The sequence below is a fragment of the Telopea speciosissima genome, chromosome 3 (assembly GCF_018873765.1).
Source record: "Telopea speciosissima isolate NSW1024214 ecotype Mountain lineage chromosome 3, Tspe_v1, whole genome shotgun sequence".
Lineage (NCBI taxonomy): Eukaryota > Viridiplantae > Streptophyta > Magnoliopsida > Proteales > Proteaceae > Telopea > Telopea speciosissima.
This window is the reverse complement of record NC_057918.1, coordinates 13,007,358-13,031,186: the sequence shown is the minus strand read 5'-3', so window position 1 is coordinate 13,031,186 and position 23,829 is coordinate 13,007,358. Positions and strand designations below refer to the sequence as shown.

The 23,829-nt window shown below is 38.0% G+C and overlaps 2 protein-coding genes across 4 annotated transcripts; both read left to right on the top strand.

Annotated features, from left to right (window-relative positions):
• The first annotated feature begins 2,728 nt into the window (after window positions 1-2,728).
• On the top strand, window positions 2,729-7,681 carry LOC122654269. Its single transcript, XM_043848276.1, has 7 exons — window positions 2,729-3,076; window positions 3,194-3,288; window positions 4,381-4,498; window positions 4,630-4,748; window positions 5,889-6,075; window positions 6,218-6,361; window positions 7,191-7,681. Exons 1-7 carry the CDS (start codon window positions 2,822-2,824, stop codon window positions 7,479-7,481), a joined length of 1,209 nt encoding a protein of 402 aa, XP_043704211.1. The 5' UTR covers window positions 2,729-2,821; the 3' UTR covers window positions 7,482-7,681.
• Window positions 7,682-11,403: 3,722 nt separating this feature from the next.
• On the top strand, window positions 11,404-15,787 carry LOC122654275. 3 transcript variants are annotated; one of them, XR_006331888.1, is made up of 4 exons: window positions 11,404-11,662; window positions 11,920-12,042; window positions 14,387-14,800; window positions 15,378-15,498. XR_006331888.1 is itself a non-coding variant. In XM_043848285.1 (3 exons), the coding sequence occupies exons 1-3, from the start codon at window positions 11,428-11,430 to the stop codon at window positions 15,530-15,532; spliced, it is 513 nt and encodes a 170-aa protein (XP_043704220.1). In that variant the 5' UTR covers window positions 11,404-11,427; the 3' UTR covers window positions 15,533-15,787. The 3 variants fall into 3 exon arrangements, 1 of the variants encoding a protein (XP_043704220.1); XR_006331889.1 differs by lacking the exon at window positions 15,378-15,498 and having other exon boundaries at window positions 14,387-14,592; window positions 14,683-14,698; XM_043848285.1 differs by lacking the exon at window positions 14,387-14,800 and having other exon boundaries at window positions 15,378-15,787.
• The last annotated feature ends 8,042 nt before the right edge of the window (window positions 15,788-23,829 follow it).

Genomic DNA, 23,829 nt, shown 5'->3' with positions numbered 1-23,829 from the left:
TAGCCACAAGGGAGTGCTAACCCCACAAAAACGAATTTTTATCCTCTCTTGTTACTACACGGTGCAGTACTGCATCATGCGGCGTTGCAGAGACCATGTGGCACAATGGGCCCTACATGGTGCACATGGCCTCTGCAGCTGCCGCACGATGCATTACTGCACCGTGCAGTAGTAATGGGAGAGAATAACGATTCCACAAAAACCTGATTTCCAAAATTTAAATAAAAGTTTTGGGCAAGAGATCTCTACTTGGTGGCATGGTCTCTACACAATCATCTGGGCCAATGGGTGAGCACATTTGGGTATCCGCCTATGGGTCAGAGGCGTCATCTCACGGTGCCCTGAGAGCAGGTATAGGAAACACCACCAAATAGAAATCTTTTTCCCAAAAGTTTTATAGGACAATTAAACAATCACCGGTTATGGTGTATGGTGTAGAATGTTTTTTTTTGTGTGTGCAAGTATGATGCGGAATGTTAGATAGTTAAGAAGCATCATATAAATAATTTTTTTTTATAGAAATATAAATAAACTCAGTGTAGCAAAAATGAATATGTTGAGATAGAGATGTGGCAAAACTATGAAAGATAAGGTAATGAATAGTCATATTAGAGCTGATTTTAGAGTACCTCCGATACATGACAAGTTACAAGTAAGTAGTTTGAAGTAGCATAGCCGTATCATATTCAATGGAGGCCTTTGGTTGCTCCAGTATGGATGACATATTTAATTCAAATTGAATGAACTAAATGAACCAATGGCAGACCTAAGAGAGATGGTGAGGAAAGACACGCATAGCATAGGTCTTGTATCAAATATGACATCTAGTCGTCCACTTTTAATTGAGATAGAGCTGAGTGGTTGTTGTAGTAATGGTTCGAGGAATCAAATTTGGATTTCTGATTCTGCTCATTACAATCGGTCAATCCTTATTCTAATTCTGGCTAATTCAAATCGATCAATTCATATTGAATTTTTAGAATTCAGACCGATTACGGCTAATCTATGAAGGTTAATCCTCGTCGCCGTTTCAACTTATTTGAACCATTATCACAAAGCTTGTTTTTGTTGGTGCGTTGGACATTCCTACATAGGATTTGTCAAAATTTGATTTGAACTAGCACCGTGCCCCCCCCCCCCCCAAAAAAAAGAAAAGAAAAGGAAAAAAGAACATTAATTGGGCGCGTGGTTCCTGTGCAGATATAGGACCGCATGAAATTACCACCCAACTCCCAATGAATTGAAAATTTCCATTCAATCAAATGCTCTGCACATGCTCTTATTGGCCCCCCATGCTAGTGCAAACGCTACACAACTCGATGACAATCTTTAAAAAAAAAAAACCAAAACCTTCACAAAGAACCCATGGATCCTCTCCAATCACTTGATACTACCCCTTAAACAAGGGGTGGTGTGGGGTGTGAGACCTGTTGGACTCTTTAGGTTCCATCTCTGAATTTGTTTCACTCGTACTTTCAAGTGATGGACTGTAGAAGAATAAGGAATAGAAGATGGTAAGGAATAGAGGCATTTGTAGCCATTTTACACGTAAAGGTAAATACATCTTCGGAAATTAATTATTTTCCTCCAAAACATTTATGAGAGTTTACTATGTAAAATTTTAAACTGAGAGCAGATTCTATGGATGTGGAATCTATGGACGACTATCTTGTTCCTGTCCTGTATTTTGTTCCGCCACATGACAGGTAGAATGGAAATGAAATCTTGTTGACTCGTAGATCTCAAGAACCTTTTTCACATGTCAAGTTTCAGCTTGAATTGAGTTTGTTATAGGAAAATTTAGTATTGAAAAATTCAAAACTACACAGACGACATGTAGAGTTGACTACCAAAATGGTGCACAAACATTTTCTCAAAACAAATACCAAAGAAACATGAATAGAGCAAAACAAAGCAAAGATGACATAGAGATTTTACGTGGTTCACACACTAATACGATGTGCTACGTTCACGGGTGAAGCTAAAGATGATTCACTATGTAATGGAAGAAGACATGATCTCTCAAGAACACCCAAAACGGTGGTAAAAACTCTTTTTTCTCAAAACCCTAACACGAAAACCCAAAAAGATTTGACTTGCTTACACAACAAGACACGAAAACAGGGTACTACTAAATGGGTTGATCCATCGGGATGGACTCCGATAAGCCCAAGCCCTAGCCTCCACTACCACTATAGGCCTCAGGAAAAATCCCATTTAGGTCACCACCAAAATTTATCAGAGCAAGCCTATATTCGAAACGCTACAAGATTGGGGCTAACAATCATGTTTGGTCAATCCAAATCATTCCCTAGATATTCAACGGTCAGAACATTAACCTTCGCCAAAATAGGCACATCTAATTATCCATCCATATATATAATATATTCTATGGGCTGAGGTTCTCTATGCTGTAGTGCAGGCTGCGCCCAGACACATGAACCTGCCATTCAAGGGGCAAAATGGTACTTTTTGCCAACTTCCATGTGTCTAGGCGCAGCATGCCCCGGCACAGAAAACATTTGACCATATTCTATAGGAATGAGTCCGCACATAAAACTTTTGTCCTTGCATGGGACAAGTGGTCATTATCGAGCAGACGAGGCGCCTTGCGTGTAGGCGTGGGAGCCACGCAAGGTGCAGGACCGGACAGCGTTCTCTCCCGGCAAAGTAAATTATCTAAAGTAAATTGGCAAGAGAAAGATGAGCAGATGAGCAGATGAGCAGATGAGCAGAGTCGGATACTCGGATAAGGATTTGAGGGTTGGACTAAATTTTTTTTTTTTCCCGCGATTCAGAAGGAGTCCGAAAAACACCATCAATGGCTACAATTTCTTCTATCGCATGGACTAAAGCTCCAAACTCGTTCACAAATCGAGGATTCCCAGTAAAGATTCCTAAGTTAAGGTCCGGTAATGGCCGTGTTTCATTGTTGCGGGAAATTCGAATTCAGGCAGTTAAGTTTTCAGCTTCTGTTTCGGAAAAACGGCAGAACCAAAGCGAAGAATCTATGAGCATTGACGCTCTGCAACGTTTTATCGATCTTAACTTGGGCCACTGGAACGGATCCTTCTATGTAAGTGTGAATCCTCTACTTTTGTCCTTTTATTTTCTCCCGCGCTTCACTAATTCAGGTCTTTATTAATGCGAGGTTTTTTTTTTTTCTTTTCCCGTTGTTCTTCGAGTCTCACAGCAATTTGATTACAAAGGAAATTTGTTGCAAAAAGTGAGTACAAAGCTTGCGGTGAGCTCATATGGTGAAGATGAACTGATCAGTCTAATTCAAACGTAAGCTTTTGGGTTCTTCATAGTGATTGAATCCTTGGAACGAGTATGCACCCTTGTTGAGAAATTCATGATGCATTAATAGTCTTTATCCTCCACTCCCTCCCCCTCAGTTTCAATTTCGTTTTGTCGTTTTCTTACTTCATGATGATTCGAACCCCAATGCTCCTTGTAGATCCTGTGCAGTTGAGCGAATCGGATACAAGTGATGGCAATTGTTTGTTCCTTCCTTTCCTTAGAACGTAGATTTCAGAGCAAATGCCATTTTTGGGTTGATAAAATCTCATTTGTTTAGCGATGATGGTTCATAGGTTTTAGAGTCTACTCTCTACACTGGCCCGTTAAGAATACAAAATTTTGTGTTTGTGATATAATGTACAATCTTCGTTTTTGCTGGGAGGTTTTGCTCATGAATCTATTTTGCATCTTACTTCTTTGTGGTGGTTTTTTCTCCAATACTTAACAGGGCCTCGATAACTAGTCTTCTATTAGCTACATTTGGGAATTTGGGTTATGGTAATTGGAGATAATTATCCAATTTAAATTGAAGGTGTTTGTAATTTTGTTTTATCATTTGATTCAAACATTCTTTAACATTCTTTGTGTTGTTTGAAGGAATTCCTGCCAGAGTTGACGTGCATATACAGATGCCATTCTCATATTCTTTTGTTCACAACTTGACATGTAGCAGTCAGGAATTTTGAAAGATATGGGTTTTATAGCACAATGTGCAGTTGTTAGTCCATAATTAATGGGATAAAACCATTGCAATTTGGTGATGGCTTGGCAACTGATATTCATACTGTATATACTTATATCATCATCATCATCACCATCACCAAAATAGAGCTGAAGCTTGCTATTTCATTAAATTCTATTATTGAAATATAAAAAAAGGAGTTGAGTTTTCTGAAGGCTCAGATTGACTATGTAGCTTGCAGATTACATATGTCACCCTTTGCTTTCATAGTTGACTGTCAGTAGTTAATGATGTCAGCCAAGTACAGTTTATGTGACTTGGTCAGAAACTTTTGATTCATTGCATCTATTGTTTCTTGTTACTCAAAATGTTTATTTTGTGCCTGATCTATGTAGGCTGTACATAAAACAACCTCCATCAAGCACTTCAATTTCAGGATCTGATCCTGAGCCAGAGTGGGCAGAGTACCAAATCAAAGAAACCAACATGTTCACTGTGGAAAAGTATCAGCAGGTGAGACCATTATTTATGCTTTGGGGGTGGGGTGTTGAACTGTTGATCATCCATAATAGTTTCCAAGTCAGAATAGCTCATGAGGTGTTCCTGTTGTTTTCTGTTAACTATCTATCTTGGGTAGTCTGCAGATTGGTTTTTTCCCCAAAGAGAGGGCGTTTTCTCTACGGTACCAGACAGCTGGAATGCTAGAGACTGTATTGAGACAAGGAGTTCTTGGTGAAGATGATATCGGTGAAGAATCACCCAAGTGAGTGCTTCTCATCTGAAACTGTCGGATATCGCAATTTTGAATCTCACGATTCTCAACCATCAATAGGAGTAAAAATACAGTATATGGTATCCCTTGCTTGTTAAGTGGATGGGAACTACATAAAGAATGTATGCTTCAAAGTGACTTAACAGGACTTTGTTTCTACCATAGGGATCAGTACAAATGGGATTTCAATTTTTTACTGCAGATGAGAAACTGTCCCTTGATTGCATATTGGGATTGCTTCATCAAAGGTCTGTTCTCGATCATTCAATATAGAACAATTGATGTTACAATAGCTTAAATGTTACAGTGTTGGGTTTCTACTCATCTAGGGTTGTATTCAGTAATTTGGGTATTGATTGTGGTCTTACCTGGAGAGTGGAGATGAAATGCAATCCTGAAAATTTAAAATTTCCTGAGTTGCTTAAATCGAGACAGAACCTCAAATTCTAAAAAATCTGAAACCTTTGTGTGACAGACAGTGCTGATCAAAACCTTCCAAGTTCAGGCAGCAAGGTTCTTTCCCTGCAAAGAAGTTGTATGCTCTAATTTGCCTTTTTGGAGTTCGTTGTTTTTCATGTGCAAGGTGCTCATTCTGTTGCTTGCTAGGTTAGGTTTTTCCTAAGCTGGATTGATCTGCCAATCCATGTATTTGGTCTAGTTGCATCAACACTATCTCTGCCAAGTCCTTAACAGGGAAGGGCTGATGAGTGAGTGAAGCATTCAATGTTGGAGACAATGTTTCCCCCATAGTTTGTTTAATTGTAGTACTTGGCATTCAGGAAGGAATGGCTCCTCGTTGGGCTCTCAATTGTGAGATATCCTGATGGGAAAATCAACTTAAATTGGACATCTTTAACCCATCTAATGAATTGCATGCTTTCATGCTGTACACAGAAAGAGCAACCAGAAAGGCAAAAAAATCTGTCAAATGATTACTATACCTGGGTGATATTAGCAGTAACAGCCATTAACTGGATGATTCGAGTGGTCCATTTGTTCATCATGCCAACTTGTCAAGTAGTATGGTACTAGGGATCCACTTTCTTTTCAAATATTGCCCCATTACTAGTTAAAAGTATCGAGTAATCATGGTATTTTTGCTTTCTTCACATTTGCGTTACTCTGGTCCAGAAACTTGAAGCTTCCCTCTCGTCGACCTTCTGTTGTATGTGAGAATTGCCTTTACTCACAGGAGAAAGATATCCGAGCAAGAGCCTTCCACATCATGGACCCAAAAGGTTTTCTTGAATTGCTTCTTATCTTTCTCGAAGAAAAAGGCCATGGGCTGACTCTGTTTCCTTTCCTAGAAAATTCTAAGGTAATCTTCATTAACTTTGTAATACAAAATCTTTTGAAGGCATTTGCTGATCAGTGATTGATGTGATCTATTTTGTCTGACCATTTTTTAATTTGAATGAATCATGTCAAATTAAACCTCTGTATCCCTGCTTGATTCACAGGATAGCACAAACAGCATAATGCCATTTCTTGGTAGGTGGGAAGGCCATTCTGTAACTAAACGTAGTGGGGTTTATGGGGCCACAATTGCTGAAGCTGACATAGTTTCTTTACTTGAAATGGATGAGAAAGGTCAACTGATTCAGGTTTGTGGAATTTCAAAAAATTTAGTACTCTTCAGAATATGTGGTAATTTGATTAGGAAGCTTGGTTTTCTCTAGATTGGAGGATTCAAGCCATGAAAACTTTTTGGGGTGTATGAAATAAGTCTTGCAACTTTTTGAAGTGAATACCAGACTACCCCTACTATTAATTTGTTGCTGTTGAACTGATACTCTGATTATACAAAGCTTTTTTTATATGACTTTCTGTCCATTTGTGGGTTCTGAATTGTCATTCAGTGGAACGCATACCACTTATTGGGAATGGAGACTAAACGGTAATTTTACAATGTGCATGATAAGACCACTTAGGTTTTGGATAGGTCAACAATTATGTAGATTATGTGGTTTTATATGCTCGCAAATGATAGTCCGATTGCCTGAGGCTTTATAACCTCTTAATGAGCACTCCTTCAAATTATTATTACAGACAGTTCATTGTTCTAATTTATTAAGCAGTTTGGCTTTGAAGTGTTGACTTAATGGCATGCAAGGTTTAAATTATTGGGTTCTGATTCGTCATATCGGCCTACCCGAATCGGGATCAGCAGGCAATGACTGATACACTGATACAAAAACAATACACTTGAAAATTTGACTGACTTGGTCAGCCTATTCCAATTTACACCTTGGATCAACCAGGATGGAGTGGGATCAGCAGGGTCAGATCCAATACTGGATCCCGAGTTTTAAATCTGGTTTGACTATGCTCTGACATGCCGACATATTCCCTAGTATATTTTGGCTTACCCGTATCAATAGTTCATTTATAATTATGTATTGGATCGATTTCTGACTTGAACCTCATATACAGGACATTACTTCATCCACTAATGGTGGAAATATTACTACTAATGTCCATTGGACGGGCTACATATCTGAGAACTTAGTGACATTTGATGGAGGCTTTCAGATAACCTTGTTGCCTGGAGGTATGTACATGGGATGCCCCTGTGATGTGGCAAAGAGCGTGGCAGAATCAAAGTCTTTTCATCTGGAGTTTTGTTGGCTGGAGTCACCTGGCAAGAGACAGAGACTTGTTCGAACTTATGATGTTGAGGGATTGGCAGTGTCATCAACATATATCTTTGAGACCAAAGTATAAGGGTAGATTTCCTCATGTATATCACTCGGAGTGCACTGCGTGTGCCTTACAACTCACGCACATGCATCTGCCATGCTCCATTTCATGTGCCAAATGTTTCCAAAAGCATCCATGCCATTCTTTCAATGAATCGATGATTTTGAACTTGATTGCTAACTTGATTTATTTATGATGCTCTATAAATTCAGTCATTCCAAACACAATTTTGAACTTGATTGCTAGCTGTGTCAAAGCAGGGATTGTAGCTTCTTGCAATCATAGTTGCTAAATTAGTGTTGAGTATTACACTGAGGTGAGTTGGGCCATTTGCTCCATGGATGCAGGCAAGTTGCCGAACCACGTTAAATCTTGTGTTTATTTATTGGAGTGCTCTTCTGCAGGTTGGGTATGTTATAACGTGTAGACCTGGCCACATTGTAGTGGTTACGAGGTTAGGTGTGCATACTACTGTGTGATTGTGTATGATTGTGGGTAGCCAGTTTGAGTGGTTGTGTGATTGAGCGCCAGAGAAATCATAACTTGAGATTTGTGAGATTGAGGGATCAATTTTTGGGTTCGCTGATCCACCCCGTCTCATTGACCATGTCAGTCCAACACCTTCTGCCCCGTCCTCTGCGAGTGGTCCAAATGTTAGGGAGCTGCCACCTGCTTTTGAGATTTGAGAAATACATTGCAGTATATGGGTCTGCTTGTGGTTGCACAGCATGTTCATCCATTATCTCTTCAGTGACTCAGTCACACTTCTTGTTGTTTTCCTCCATGGGGAACGGGTCCAGGAGATTCATTTTTCTTCAGTTCTTGATATAACCCAAAGCTCTTGAAGTTGCAATTCAGTTGCATTGGAGAAACATTCAACCCCCAGTAAAATATGGAGAAGCAGAAAAAAGAAAGAAAGATTTCTTTGGTTTCTGCTTGTTTTAACTTTCATGGAACTAAGAAGCTGAGTGGAGTCAGCATTAATTAGAAAGAAATTACTCCTTTGTCTTTCAACTGAGCGGATTTGATCTATTGTATTTCAAGTTTGTAGTGATTCTGCTCCTTTTGCAAACACAACTCATGTAAATTTTTTTATTTACATTTTTGGATAAATATCTTTGATGCAGTTTTTTTATTATGTAAAATCTGTATTCATCCTTTGTTTTGGTTGCCACCAATGGTGTTGCATGTCTTGAATTCCCTTTTAATTGGAAGAGTTGCCATGTTCCCAAACTTCAAATCTTGAATTATTGTTCCTGGGTTAAGATGAAACCAGATGAATTTTTGTATGAATATCATTGTGACACATTGGTTTATAGACATCTGCTATTTTCTTCTAGCAAAGGTATGGACTATGGAGACTTAGTTCGGAGAATGTCACTTGGTTCAAGAAAGATGCATGTAGATTTAGGTACACAGCATGTTCTCTTGATTCTGGACCCTTTGAACTGAGCCTACCCTGTCTTCTTTTACTTTTTTCATGTTCTAAGATTTTGTAGAATTTGTTTATTTTCTAAAGAGTTTGGTGGAAGTTTGCAACTTGCTGAATTCATGTCTCCCTGCCTTTTCATTAATACCATTGCCATACTCATGGCCCATTCTCTTCTTGGCCCTTTACCTGTCTTGAAATGGTTTTTTTTTTCCTTAAACAAGCAGCAGGTGAAGGATGCAATCAAAAGAACAGAAGTGAAAGGAATGCCTTGCCCTTCACTTGTCCTAAAAGTGCATGTTACATTTGGCGGGATGTCCCCAAGTTATCTTGCAGAAAGATGACAGTTTTTCCAGATTGTCCCTAACAGAATCTAGCTTATCAAATTCAGCCATGGCAGCAGTCAATTCTTCATGCAAAGAGCTTACCTCATTGCGAAGATTAGCTTTCTCCAAAGTTTCCTGTTTTAATAGATTTGCTTGGTCCATGTTTTCTGCAGTGCATGATGAATATTTGCTTTTGTAGCTTCTGGATTCCACCATCAATCCTTCATATCCCATGATCTTTTGAGTAAGAAGACAATTTTCTTTGGAAATGGTTTCCAATTTTTCTGCTAGAATTTGATTCTGCAAAGCCAAGTCGTTGCATTTGGTGACACAACTAACCTAGTACTCTTTTGAGTTGTGTTTACATCATCCAGTGCAGTTTCCAGCTGAATCATCAATAATTCATTAGATTGAATGTACAAGCTCTCATGCCAATTCATCTATCTTCTCTTTCATAAGCCCGATGCCATCACATGTTTCATGCAATGTTTCTTGCAGAACCTTTGGAAACACATCTAGATGCATGTAGATCACATGCATCTCACTAAGTTCAGCTTCGACCGTCTGAAAATTATCTTCTTAGAAGTGAAGCAATTTCTTCAAGTCCTCGAAAAGAGCCACCTGAAAACTGTTTGTTTGGATTTGAATTCAGGCTCTGAAACAGCAACAGTTTAGCACTTTAGCATTATCAGATTCCAAGAAATCCAGCTTGGACTCGAGGGTAGTCTGCCTGCCAGGAAATTCATCCTTTGGGCAGCCCACAGGGTCTAGATGATCCAAAGTTCTCCATGGATCAGCAATTAAATCTGTGCATGTTGCCAAACTCGTCTTTTCTGTAAGAACTTTCCAAAATTGAATAACTTGGTCAGAACAAGCTGCATTCTCTGTTTTCTCATTTTCATTGACCACTGCTTGATTTCATTGAGAGCGTGTTTTATACTGATTCTTGTAGAATTTGTGCTGTGTTTGGTATGCATTATTGAATGCATTTTAGGTTGATTTTGCATTCTTAGATGACAAACACAACTATTTTTATCGGGAAAAAGAACTCTGATCTCTCTCCTCCCCATATGAAAAGACACCTCTGCTCCTTGTTTTGAGGAGGAGAGAGATAGACATGTGACTGCTGGTGTAGGCCATACTCCCGGACAGAAAAGTGCTGCCCATTTTTATCATCCGAGAATGCGAAATCAACCTAGAATGCATACCAAACACAACCTTAGTTTTATGAAATTAATGAAAACATTATGTGATCAAGATTCTATGATTTATTACACTGTAGAGGTGTATAAGGCGTAGTAATTGATCTATCTTGACCCACACCCAAAACATCATAGCCATTGATTGATAATGTTAAAAACGTATTGCAAATATTAAAAATAACATTTGAATTTTTTGTCCATTTTTTTTTTTGTAAATGAATATTTACCTAGAAAATTTTTTTGCCCCCTTTTTTGATGAATTAGTAAATTAACAAATGACATAATTGAATAATTCTTCGTCCGAATAATCTCCAAATCAAAATTTGCCACCTATGGAAGAGAGAGAAGATTCACAGAAGAAATCCAATGGGAATGACTAAATAGGAATATTTAGTTGATGGGGAAGAGACATTTGAGAGATTTTAGGAATTGAATTGAAGATTGATTATACAAAAAAAAATAATGGGGGAAAGGGAGGAAAGCACCAATAGTCTCCTGCCAAATAAGCAATACTTGTTCATGTGGCAAGGGTGAAGAGAGGAGAGAGATTAAACTTTGTTTGAGACGGGATTGTTGAATAGTAGGAAAAAGGTGATTCGTCATCTCTTCCAATTCGTTGTCTCCTTCAATTCCTCCAATTCCTCACATCGGGGTGGAAAAGACCACCCTACCCCTACCCAAAAACACTGTTTAAGGTGGCGTTCACTCCCCCTATTAGAGGAATTGGAGGTGATAATTATTCGGAAGAGGTTTTCTGAACAGTCGGGGTAGGGTAGGGTAGATTACGACCTTGTGTCTATATCTCTCTTCTTAACATGAAATGACCTCACTGCCCTCTTATGTATGATACCATTTTGTTACAAGTTATTGGTGCAATCCCATGATAGTAATATAGTATTAATTTCCTTAAAAAAATTATAGTTATAACTGTAAACACAAATTTACCAAATTGGGCCAGAGGAGTTCGCGAGTGGGGAAATTAACACACAGTAGTTACATAGAGGAGTAGAGAGATGAGTGCTGTGCCGAAGCATTCTCATTCGGATAGCAGCAATAACAAAGAGGAAAGGCCGCGGTTCTTTGGTACGAAAACGAAGAACTTGTGCTGGGAAAAAGCTGATATCGTCCCCGGACGGCATCCGGAACGCTGGCGCAAAGACGCCGCCGGTAACACCGTCTGCAGGCGCTTCTGCAATTGCTATGGATGTCTCTGTTTTGAGTTTGACCACATCATACCCTACTCTAAAGGTAATCCACCACCTCGATTCCTCGTTTTCCTTCTTGTTTTTCCGTTTACATTTCACTTTATATGCCTCTTCTTATTTCAGTGTAGTGTTTTTAGCTTCTTCTATTTAATTGTGACTCTTTTGGGAACTTCTGCTCTAGCTTGTTCTGGTAATTGAAAGGGTTTCTTACTTTTTGTACCTCGATTGCCATTGATGACCTTATCTGTACATTTAGTTCTAGGGTTGTTGATATTTTTCTTCAAATCGATACTATTGCAGGTGGAGAATCTACGGCTGAGAACTGTCAAATTCTTCAAAGCAGGGTTAACCGATTTAAATCAGATAAGGACCAGGTGGAGAAAACAGATATGCAGGGTTTCTCTTGTGATTTAAAGTTTACCGGTAAGTGCTCTTGATTCCATGAGAATGCTGCATATTCTTCCTCCTCTTTACACCCATCCGGCCAACCCCCCCTCACACACACACACACAACAAAAAAAGAAGGAAAAAGTAAATGGATTAAAGGCTAACTCCACAGATGAATTGACATGATGGACTTTATCTATTTCTGCAGTCCTCGTTGTCATTGGTACTGTGGTTAACTTGTGTTTGGAATAGGGTGCGACTAATTGGAATCAGCACGGGAATTGGTGGTGATCCGAATCGGTTAAAACAATAATATAAAAAACCTAAAAAACTTTTTTCCGGATCGGCCAAAATCTATCCTATCGGCTTATTCTGCCAATCCAAGCTTGATTCCTTGAACCATGGTTGGGAGGAAGTGAAGATGACACCGTAATGACAAATACCGGGTTCTTCTCACAGTAGTTTCCTCAAGTGAGAAATTGGTTGAGGAAATTTTAAAACATTTTTACTTTACCATTAAATAGCCAAGCTATTAGTATTTCATTGACTTGTTTAAGCGATATTCAAGGGATAATTTGCTTTATGTCCAATAACTGAACTTGATTGGGGAATTGAGATGGAGTTGACCAAAAGCAGAAATCTAGGTCTCTCTCTCTCTGGGGTGAGGAACATGTGGAGTGCTAATGCCATTTCAGACAGTTACATAAGCTGGTTAAACCTTCTGAATTGGAGGTTTTCAGATTGACTGGTAACCTAGTTTATAGATTTATTTGTGTCTTTGAGATATTCAGGTTCATATCCTACTTAGAACCATTAGAAGATTGGTTGGACTCAAAAGGGTTTGTCATAGGGGGGGTTGATGCCCCTGTTGACTGAAGAAATTTTTTCAACATGGTGGAGGATCAGTTCTATTGATAAATTGTTCAATATAAAAAAAAAAAATTGATCAGGAAGATGAAGCCCCTCTCCCTCCCCCCCACTCAAAAAACAAAGAAAGAAAGATAGAAGAAGACAAAGAGATGGTTCCAACATCGAATGTTTTATGTTATTTGCATCATTTCTAGGTTTATAGAACTTCTTGTTGATGTTTGATGACTGCTTTTCTTTTTGGGTGTTTCATTCCAAGTAGGTTGTGTGGGTTAGTTTCTCTTCTTACCAATAGTAGAACAAACAAACTCTTGGTATTGGTTGCTGGGTGCTGTTTCACTTGTACGGGGGTGGGTTTTGCTTCACTGTTCATATCGTCAGGTGTGGGTGGGGTAGAGAAGAATAAAAAGAATGGATATAAGCAGGTAATTAAGGATTACTCGTCAAGTAAAGCCTCACTTTTTTCAGTGAAGGCCAGAGGCGATTCAATCAATGCGACTTCGTCCCACTAGTCGAAAAGGAAGAAATATTCTTTGGTGGGGCCGATAAAAGATGAAAGCAAGGCGGACAACAAAGGCCATTCTCGATATCAGCATTATGAACGCACCTCACCTCAGACTCCAGATCCCACATCCCTGATCTTGGGTTTAGCCCATTTTAAAGCATCCCGCAATAATAATTTTTGCCATGAAAAATTTCTTATAATTTAATCAATAACAATTTTCACATTGAACCCACAATGCATGCCTACCTTAGCCTAGAAAAAAGGCTTTCTTCGTCTACTTGATCTGTTATTGATGCCCATTTAAAAGGTTCATGGATTGATTTTGCTATTGCTTGTCAGCCTCTTTGGGCTTTGGAACATTCATTTATTACATTTCATTGTCGACCCTGAGAAATATTTTTGTGTCCAGGTCCAATCAGAGGTTCGGGTTGCTTCCCTCTCCCAACCTTTTTAGCGTTTTGGGGCCCTAAAATATAGATATATACATTTTATAACCCTAAAAACCGACCTCGCATCGGCTGCTTGCTTGAACTTTGACCTTCCCCAACCACCAACCCTGGTTCTAGAACCATTCTACTCCTATGTTGAATTTGGTCCATCTCTTGCCACTTACTCTTCCTGGCCCAACCACCTCCCGACGCTCAAGCCTGGTTGACAATGGGTTCTCAATAAACATTGTCTCTTTTGGAAGGTTGGAAATCATGGGGATTTCTGTCAGCAGGACAAGACAAGATAGTGGAGTGATCATATTTATGCGGAAATGTTACTCAGTCTGCAGTGGGATTTCTTCTTCCCATTTTCATATCCCTTTCTTTCCTGCTGTAAAGCTGTCACTTTCATAGTTCATACCTACATAGGTGTTCAGCTGTAAAGCTCATGATAAGGTTTGCCAGTCTGTTCTGTGCTATAGGGTCCAGCTTGCAGTAACTTTTGATGTAGATGCTATGAGGAATCTAGTGTAACCCAGTTTGAACAAGAGTTGTAATCGTAACTTTCGTTCCTGTGCAGAGGTTTTGAGATATGCAGGATTCATAAGCCAATTGGTTCTGCATGTGGATCTTTCAGGTCGAAATTCAATCCAGTTGGAGTAGTACAATTGTGTTATCTTTTTTCATTCTTTTGGACTGTCCGGAATAGAGCTCTGACTATTATTTGATCTTAATAGTCCTGAAGTTCTAACCTAGTTACTTCTATTGGGTGGGATCTGTTGAATGGTGAGTTACAATTCTGTCTGCAAACATCTACATCCTGTAAGGTCTGTGATAGTTGCGTTCGTAGTCTAATACAATTATTTTCTCTTGTAGAGAATACTAATTGTGCTGGCTTGGGGGCAGGGTAGAAGTTTTTGTCTAGTCTATCCATGCCCGAGTGTACAAGTGAGAGCAGGATTACCTGTCAGCGGGTCGTAGATAGTAGAAGCTGGTGGAATTCCATCAACCGGGTAGTTATTGTGTTGTATACACTTCTTTCTTACATTCTTTTTTTATCATCCTTTTTTTGTGTGTGTTGTTTGGAGGAGGGGGGGGGGTGGACAAGGTGGTCATAAAAATGGATTTTATTATTAGGATCATCAATTTGGTTTGGCTTTTTCTCCATAGAGCCCATCAGTGGCTTCCGCCAGAGAGAGGCGGTGGTCTCCCGTCTCCTTTTGCTCCCATCTCTTTTTGACAAGCAAAAGAAGCAGACAGCAGTACCTCTTCCCAGGTGCTTACTTAAATATCCTCCCTTGTTGTTTATGTGGAAGAAAAGTGCACTTGATATTGTAAAATCTGTTTTTAAGGGTCACCAAGATGGTGACTAGAATGGCAGCAGTCATTTGGTTCAATGACTGCCTGACCTGAATAACCCATACAAAATTCTGTTTCATTTTTCTTTCTTTCCCCTGCCCATTCTGTGGTTGGATCAATTGATAGTGGTCAATAAACCATTTACTACAATTTTGTCAAGTGGTCGATATTGAGTTATTGACTCCATGTTTTCATGATTCTCCATGTTTCAGACAAGGAGCTCGACATTATTGAGATGGCTGTTTATGGAGATGTGATCCGACCAGGTAACCAGTGCCGTTGCAGAACCATGGCTGAAATGCTTGGTCAATTTAAGCCAAAAGACCACATGGCTGCTTGCAAACTGCCATATGATGAGACTTTGTAGCATCCAAGGTGGGGACACCATGCCAGGTTACTTAGAAGAATCTAGACCAGGTTTCTTCATTGTCAGTTATGCTGAACTCTCATTATGGCTTCTCTAGACAATATTGTGGTGTCTTTTTTTATTCGTTTTATTCTTGTGTTAAATTGAATTTGCAATTACATTCTTGTATACTTGATTAAGATGCTTGATCTCAGAACATTGGATCCGTTGCATTGGATTATGATTGTGTTATTTATCTGGTATGTTTATGGGTTAGTTGTTTGATAAGTTGGTATGCCTGTTGAATTCATGGGTGGAAAACTTTCCTCACCCTCTAACCTGCATCCCTATTGTTTTGAGAGATCGGGCAGTTCAATGCTCCTAAAGCCACTGAAAGTTATACAAGGTTCATTAAAGGTTCTCTACTTCAAGTCTTCAATCGTGGGTGACACTTACGATTCCATGGCTTGAATGTTAAGATCCATATTACTCAGAATTATCAATTGATGTTGTGAAATTGCCCCAAGTATGCTGCTAATAATCCAGGTTGCTTCTACCTCGTCACACCCCAAGATTGTCATTTTAGAGTAGGCTTTTCTTCAATCCAATGCCCATGTAGAGGTGTAGGTTGTGATTTATAGTCACATGGAGCCATGGATTTGTGCTCTGTGCCACTTCTTGTCAGTTGTTGCTTCATTATGTCTCATGGAGAAATCATATTGATGATTCCATCCTGTTTGGCTAAGAAGCTTCTTGTCATGGAATTGTTTGAGCACAGCCCTTGGTCGAAGCCTTCAAGTGACAAAATCTCAAAGGAAATGGGGCCAATCTGATGCGTTAAGTGTGAACGAGCTTTGGAGAGGGATAAGATTTAGAGGGTCATATTCAAGTCAGGCTTTATAGGTTGGGTTCTGATATAACGCTTGATGGCCAGATTCTTTGCTACTCAAATTCGTTGACTGAAACTCTCAATTCTCCCATGTGTTATATTAGTACAAATTCATGCTGCATATGAAGTTAGGATTTAGGAAGTATGAAGTATGAAGGTTCTTCTTTCTTTGGATGTCCAAATCAATGCCCAAACATATGAATAAAAAATTGGGAAAGGGTTTCCCACACCAACAATGTGAGGGGAATCTCCGTATCCAACACCGATCATGACACGGGAAATTATTTTTATCTAGTATGGAGCCCACATGGTTAGGGAGGAAAGAGAGTGTCAATGTGAGACTCAAATAGTTAGAATACAACAAAACGTGGAAAAACATTTTTATATTGTCGGTGTGGGGATCTTTTTCCTTTAACAAAATTTAGCATCTTAAAATGGAGAGAAAATTTTCCAACATAAATCGGCCCGGATATCTATCACATGGCACATTGGATGGGGTTCAAATTTTGTGAATAACTAGATCCCTGAGTTCCCTTGTTCACAGATCAAACTTTAGCCCGAACAGAATTGGTGAAGTGTCAAAATAGAGTTTTGCAGAATCAAGATAAGGGGAGAGTGCACAACAGTGATTAGAGTATAATAGACATGCATGGACATACATGAGCGGTAGTTGATTGAATATGAGTCTAAAATTTGGCACATGGCTAATTTCGATCATGCCCTCTCTATCCAACGGTTGAAATAGCCATATCATCTATCCATGTGACATGGAGAAAGAGTTTTTCTATAAAAATTGATAGCTGAAGCTCATAACTATATTTTAAGGGGCTATGGGCTTGGGCTAGATAGACGGTTGTTTGAAGATAGGAGAAGATCTGTTATAAGATCTTTAAGTGATCCAGGGTTTTAAGAATAGGTATCGGATATGGGATCGGTCTTGGCCAATACTAATCTAGATCGCTCCGTATTGATCTAGATCGGATAGATTTATCCATCTTTCATTTAAAATATATATATATATATATATATATATATATATATGTTACATTTTTGCCCTTCATCCGTATGATCCATCAAGATCAGGGATTCTTAAAAGTTCCATTGATGGAAACTTATGACCCAAAGATTAACAAAAAATATAAGGAGAAAGACCGATCCTCGGAGCAAGAGGAGCATTTATACATGGGTATGTTATGAAGTAGGGCTGCAACATGGTCGGGTTGGGTCGGACCTTTCAAAACCCTAGTCCAACCCTGAGTTCCATTAGCTGGGCCCAGGCCCGACCCAGCCCTGACACAGGGCCAGGAAAATTGAACCCTAACCCGCCCTTAGGGTCGGGCCAGGCTGACCTTGATTGGCCCTGATCTGGGGGAAGGGAGATGCAAGGGTTGGAGAATTTGAGAAAGAGAGATGAATGGGCTTGGGAAAGGCCGATGAATAGGCTTGGGAAAGGGGGATGCATGGGCTAGCCAGACTGGGAAGAAGAAGAAGAAGAAGAGGAGAAAGAAGAAAGAAGAAAAAGTAAAAAGTATAGAGAAGAAGACAGGTCGGGTTGGGACAGTACGTGCTCAGCCTGAGGCCTCAACCCGACCCTGACTCGGGGCAAGAAATTCCTGACCCTAAACCGGGCCAAGGTATCTCAACCCAGGCCCTGTTTGGGCTCAGGGTGGGCCAGCGGGGTTCGGGCCATCAGGGTTAAACTTGCACCCCTAGTCAGGAGCATGGTTTCGAAAATCAAGAATCGAATTGGAATCGAATAGACCGACCGATCTTTATTATGATAGATTCAATAAGGCTAATTCATGACAAGGAACTTTAGAATCGTTGAGTTTTCATATCCGAAGGTCTATTCTAGGATTCTTGGGATTGATTCCGGCCAATCTGATTCAACAAGAACCAATTCGATCACTGATTCCGTGTTCTAAAACATGAGGATTAATCAGGATGGGCATATGGGATTAACAAGAAACTAGGAATAATAGTATAGATTGGCACTAAATTCTTTTGCATCGATCGAGTACTATTACACTAAACCTCCTAAAAGATAAACAACAGAAAATGAAAGTGACAAAGTTATACCAAATTAACTCTAAGGCAACAAGGCCCTTTCAAGAAAACGTGGAGAACTTCTCAACTCTCAAATACTTATTCTCTGAAGCGTAGAAGGAAAAAAAAAAGTGATCAAAACAAAAATTGTATCAATCTTTGTCTCAAGACGACACTTAGCAGGTCAATTTCTCTCTCTCTCTCTTCCATGGTGGCAACGTGCCCTGCACGAAATAACAAGTAGTCGTCAACCAACCAACACGGTTACTATAATATTTAAGAGAATGAAGATATACTATTATTATTATTTTTTTAATTTCACAAGGTATTTTTATTTTGCCATGTAGACGGATGATGTGTTCATTCTGATTTCGTATATATTCATATTTGTTTATCAATAATTTAGGGTTGTGTTTGGTATGCATTCTAGGTTAATTTCTCATTCTTGGATGATAAAATAGTTATTTTTATTATTCAAGAATACGAAATCGACATAAAATGCATACCAAACACAGCTCAATATTATTATTATGCACTCTCTTATTGTTGGCCAAGTATTGCTTTGTACGGGATTTCCACCTTTCCATGGGGTAGTGTAGTACTTTTACATGTTTTTGTCTCTAGGTATATGAGACATATGGGCTATATGTCCGGGTAGCATTCTTTTCCCCAAATATTATTATTTAAAAATAAATAATGATTATAAATAAATAATATATAAATAATAAGTTTTGCTTTTCTAATTTATTGAAGTAAAGGAAAAAAAGGAAGATATTATCAGTTATTACGTTAGTGAGTGGGTGAAGAGGATCGGATGAAAACTTGGGTTGGCATTTAGCAAAGCTCATCCACGATATATATAAGAACTATGAAGGCCTCACTGCAACAATCAGTTAACGTTAATGAGCTTTTTTGGTAGAGTGGAAAAGTTTTTTCAAACCTTAATCGTTGGATGATTACAGGCCACGTGTCTTACATCGGATAAGGGAACTATAGGAATCGTTGAATGTCAAAACCATAGAGGATAAAATTCCATGCATGATAGCCGATCGAATCTTTTGGGGTTGTCTCTTGTCACATCCTTTCTTGTACAAACTACAAAGAGGGAGACTTTCATATTTTTCTTGAAGACTGACTGACTCTCAATTAATTAGTGATTTTTTCTTCAAATTAAATCCATCATCATCATCAATAGGCATTTTGAGACAACATCATTGATTGGTATGACTCTCTATAGTCTCATTTGGAGGTGCCGGTCTCATAGGGCAAGTTTCTGCAACCTTAAAATTTTTTTTTGTCCTAATCACTTGTCCTCTATTCTTTCTTTTCTTTTTTCGTAATATTCGAATGATCGAAACAAAAATAATAACTTCACAACCCAATCACATTTCAGAAAAATAAATTTTGGACGCACATGCTTTGTTTGGGAATTTGATTTTCTAAATACCCCCTCCCAAAACAATAAATAAATAGGAATTCTATGAACATGGTTGATGGGTTTGTTTCTTAATGATCCAAACTTTCCTTAAATGTATGTGGAACCATCACTCTCAATCATTGATCAAATACAAATTTCACGGATGAACATTAAGACATCCAATTAGTTAATTTTTTTTATAATTTTTCCACTCCCTATTTAATTGAATTTAGCTCGTCTCCAGGGAGCCCAACACACCCAGGGTACTGCCAGCAGTTGGGCTGTGCCGCACACATCCCTAGACGTGCATCGAGATGTGTGTGGCACAGCTCAACCGTTGGATGCCCCCAGCTGTTAGCACTCTAGGTGCTGAGCTCCCTGGAGACAATCCTAATCCTATTAACCATAGTTGCGATGCCCCAAGACATATTGGTATCAAAGTTGTAATTCTTCCTTGTGAATATTCTTTTGATGCTCAACAAACCCTAATGAGAATTTTGTCAAATTACTTTGAAGGTAAACAAATGATTTCGGTTGTTTACCAAAATAAATAGATAAATAAATATTTTGGCTTAGTTAGATGCTTCTAAGCTTAAAATCATGTCAAGAGAAACATTTGAGATGCTTACTTTGTTCTCCATTCTAGAGCTTGGCTCCTCCATATACTGTTATGATACCCCTTGCTTTGCTCGCCCCCCTGCCTGAGGAAGATGTTATCCGCTTATAGAGCTAGGCCTGCCCTTTCCCAGTTCCTTCTTTCAGCAAGGAACTTAGGGCAGGTTAGCTCAATAGATGGGCTGCCCTTATCTAATTTCGATTAAACTATTTCACTAATGAATCAATAAATCCACCCATCAAATTAATTTGCATATATCATTTTTGGCGCGCTTTCATGTTCTTGCAATTGTTCTTGCATTGCACTTGGGGTGCTTTGGTTTAATAGCATCATGACCCAATTCTTCTTAAATCATTTATTTTATATCTATTTTAGAGTATATGTGGTATTTTCATCTCATTGCTGCTTATAGCATAAATAATAACCCAATAAAACTGGTTTACTTGATATTTAAAAGGAAAAATATTTTTCCCAAAAATAAATGAATGAAAAAAGAAATATAGCATAAGAGAAAGAGGATTGAAGTATCATTAAATCCTTTACCAAATAGAATTATCATTAAATCAACCTTTAACAGAGTTAGAATGAAATTTATGTAGTCAAACTTGGCTCCTTGGACCAACAATAGATTTTCAGCCATAAGATTTGGGATCCTAGTAGTACCATGGTATATTAAAACATAATGTGGCTTACCTAAACCATTGAATTAGTGGTGGGCACAATGATATGTTTCATGAATAATATCTAAAATTTTCATATTTAAGTAATAAACAAAAGTTTTATTTATATTTATATTTTATTTTTTGTGTGCGGAGGTGGGGTCAGATCTTTGTCCTCTCAGGTTTTCTGTCTGGTACAGTTCGTTCGATTCTTCTTATAAGGGGGTGAAAATGACGACCTTACCCCTTGACCAAACATACTGCTCGAATAAGGTCCACCCCGCTTTATAATAGGCATTAGGGAACTGTACCGCACAGAAAACCTGAGAGGATAATTTTTCAAGAGGGATCATAGATATAGAAAATTTGAGTATTATTAAAAAATTATTTACATATATATGGATTTTTGGAAAATTAAAAAAAAATATATTATACATAATTTTCATATATAAAATAAATCACATATTTCATACTTCAGCTGTAATATTCATGAACTCTTACCCTATTATATTCTATTATTCTGATTTGTTGACTTTTTTTATATTCTAAATGTATATATATTTAAATTTTTTATTTATTATTAAATGAGATATATCAAAATATTAATATTTTAAATATATATATATATATAAAATATAATATCAATGTTATTTTCAACTCTTATTCCTATTCTTAATTATGTCCAAATACATTCCATACTATTTACTTTGCATGCCTAAATTTATTCACTATATATGCAGAACATTTACATGATGACACCAAAAAGGTCAACTTTTTATTTTTTGGGTAAAAATAAAAGTCAACCTTGAAGAGTAAAACACAACCTTTAAACGTGTCTCTTTTGGATGCCATAAAATTTTTCTATAAGATCCTAAGGCTCCATTGGTGCAAGGAAATTAAAGGGAAGGGAAGTAAAAATTTTTAACCCAAAAAAAAAACTTTTGTGATCATTACATACATGATTATATCACTAGCTCCAAATCATCGACATTCAATTATCAAATTTCACTCAACTTTGCATTCAAATTCCTTGGATTTGAAGAAAAAAAAAAAAAAAAAGTACAACTAAAAAGTATCATTATTAAATATGATAAGAAATTTAAGTAGTTTATACAATCACCTTAAATAATGATTACAATAGTTTATATTTTGGGTTTGAAAATTTTTACTTCCCTTCCCTTCCCTTTAGTTTCCCTTGCAACCAAATGGATATATATCACGAACATTGTAAATCACATTCAAAATTAAAGAAGACCAACAATAATTATTAGATGGTTTATTTATTTAACAAATGTGCTGTTAAGGACATTGCATGGTTGTCATAAGGTGTTGGAAATGAATCCCCTTTCACTTTGGGGTGTTGTATATAAAATGGACAAAAAGTATTTTTTCTTTCAAAATAACTTATAATTTTTTTTATGAAATTTGCATATTGGATAATGGCGAAAGTCAAACTAAAGCTTTCTATCTTTTAAAAGAATTCTTTAACTTTCCCAAAGTGAACTTCAATAGAAATGTATAATAGGTTTGTTAAAATTGAACCTATAAAATACAGACTAATATCCATTTCTCTCCAATATAATTTTGTCCAATTTCCTATCTTACCCTTTTTTTTTTTCAATAAATAAGTCACATAGCTTACTTTGATTGTTTGTGCTTAACACTGTGAAAGAAATGCTTAGAGATCGAAAAGAACACCAACGGCGAAAGCACTCTGTATGGCCAACATTGACATTGAGTGAAGAAGGGTAGAGGAACATATGGGATTAGATACCCTAGTTTGATATCAACAATTGCTATTACTGCTTGCATGCGGAATTGCTATTTGCCTCGTTCGATGCCTTGTGACACTCTTGGATTAAATTCAATTTCTCATTTATGGTTGAGAATTAGAATCAGTGTTGAGACGTACATGTCTAGCTTCAATTTTAGAGGCCAATTCATAAAATTAGGCTAGAATTGAGAATTGGCTTTCAATCTAATTTTATGCAATTTTAAGGTACACAGGAGGAAAACTTTAGAGATCAGGGTAAGCACTTTTGTTGGCATTCTTATAATTTCACAGTTAAAGAGTATGAAACAAGAATTAAAACTAGAGTTGCTCATATTTGGTAGAATTGAGAATTAAAATTAGGGGAATAGATCATACCCCTTGCATGTGCCCAGACATAGTGGGGGGGAGCAAAACGACGGCCTCATCCCTTGTGAAATGTGAAAATCCAACCCCTATTGATGCTTTTGCACATGATCTCATTGGCCCCGTTCTCGTGCTGGTACAGGGGCCACACAGTGATCCCTCACCCTTAAAATAAAATCTAAATGTAATCTTAGTTAGGTCTTATAATCTTTGGTGGGATCCACTTTTGTGTCTCTTGTGTGAAAGACCTTTGATGACCATCCTCCCTCCAAGGGCTCCAATCTCCATCCAACGACCCCATACGGTTGGACTTTGCGTGGAATGACCTCCAGAGTGGGGCCCACTTGGTTAGACACATACATTTGGACAATCCAACATTAGCTAACTCACCCAATGTGAGTTGCTAATAAGGAACAACACTTATCGTCATTATGATATCATTAACCAATATTAATTAATTAATTAATGTAACAGTTTTTGCAAATCTAAAAGTAGCCGTGAATGATGCTGTGTTAAGTCGTCGGTTTTGTTAATAGAGTCAATGCAGACTTATT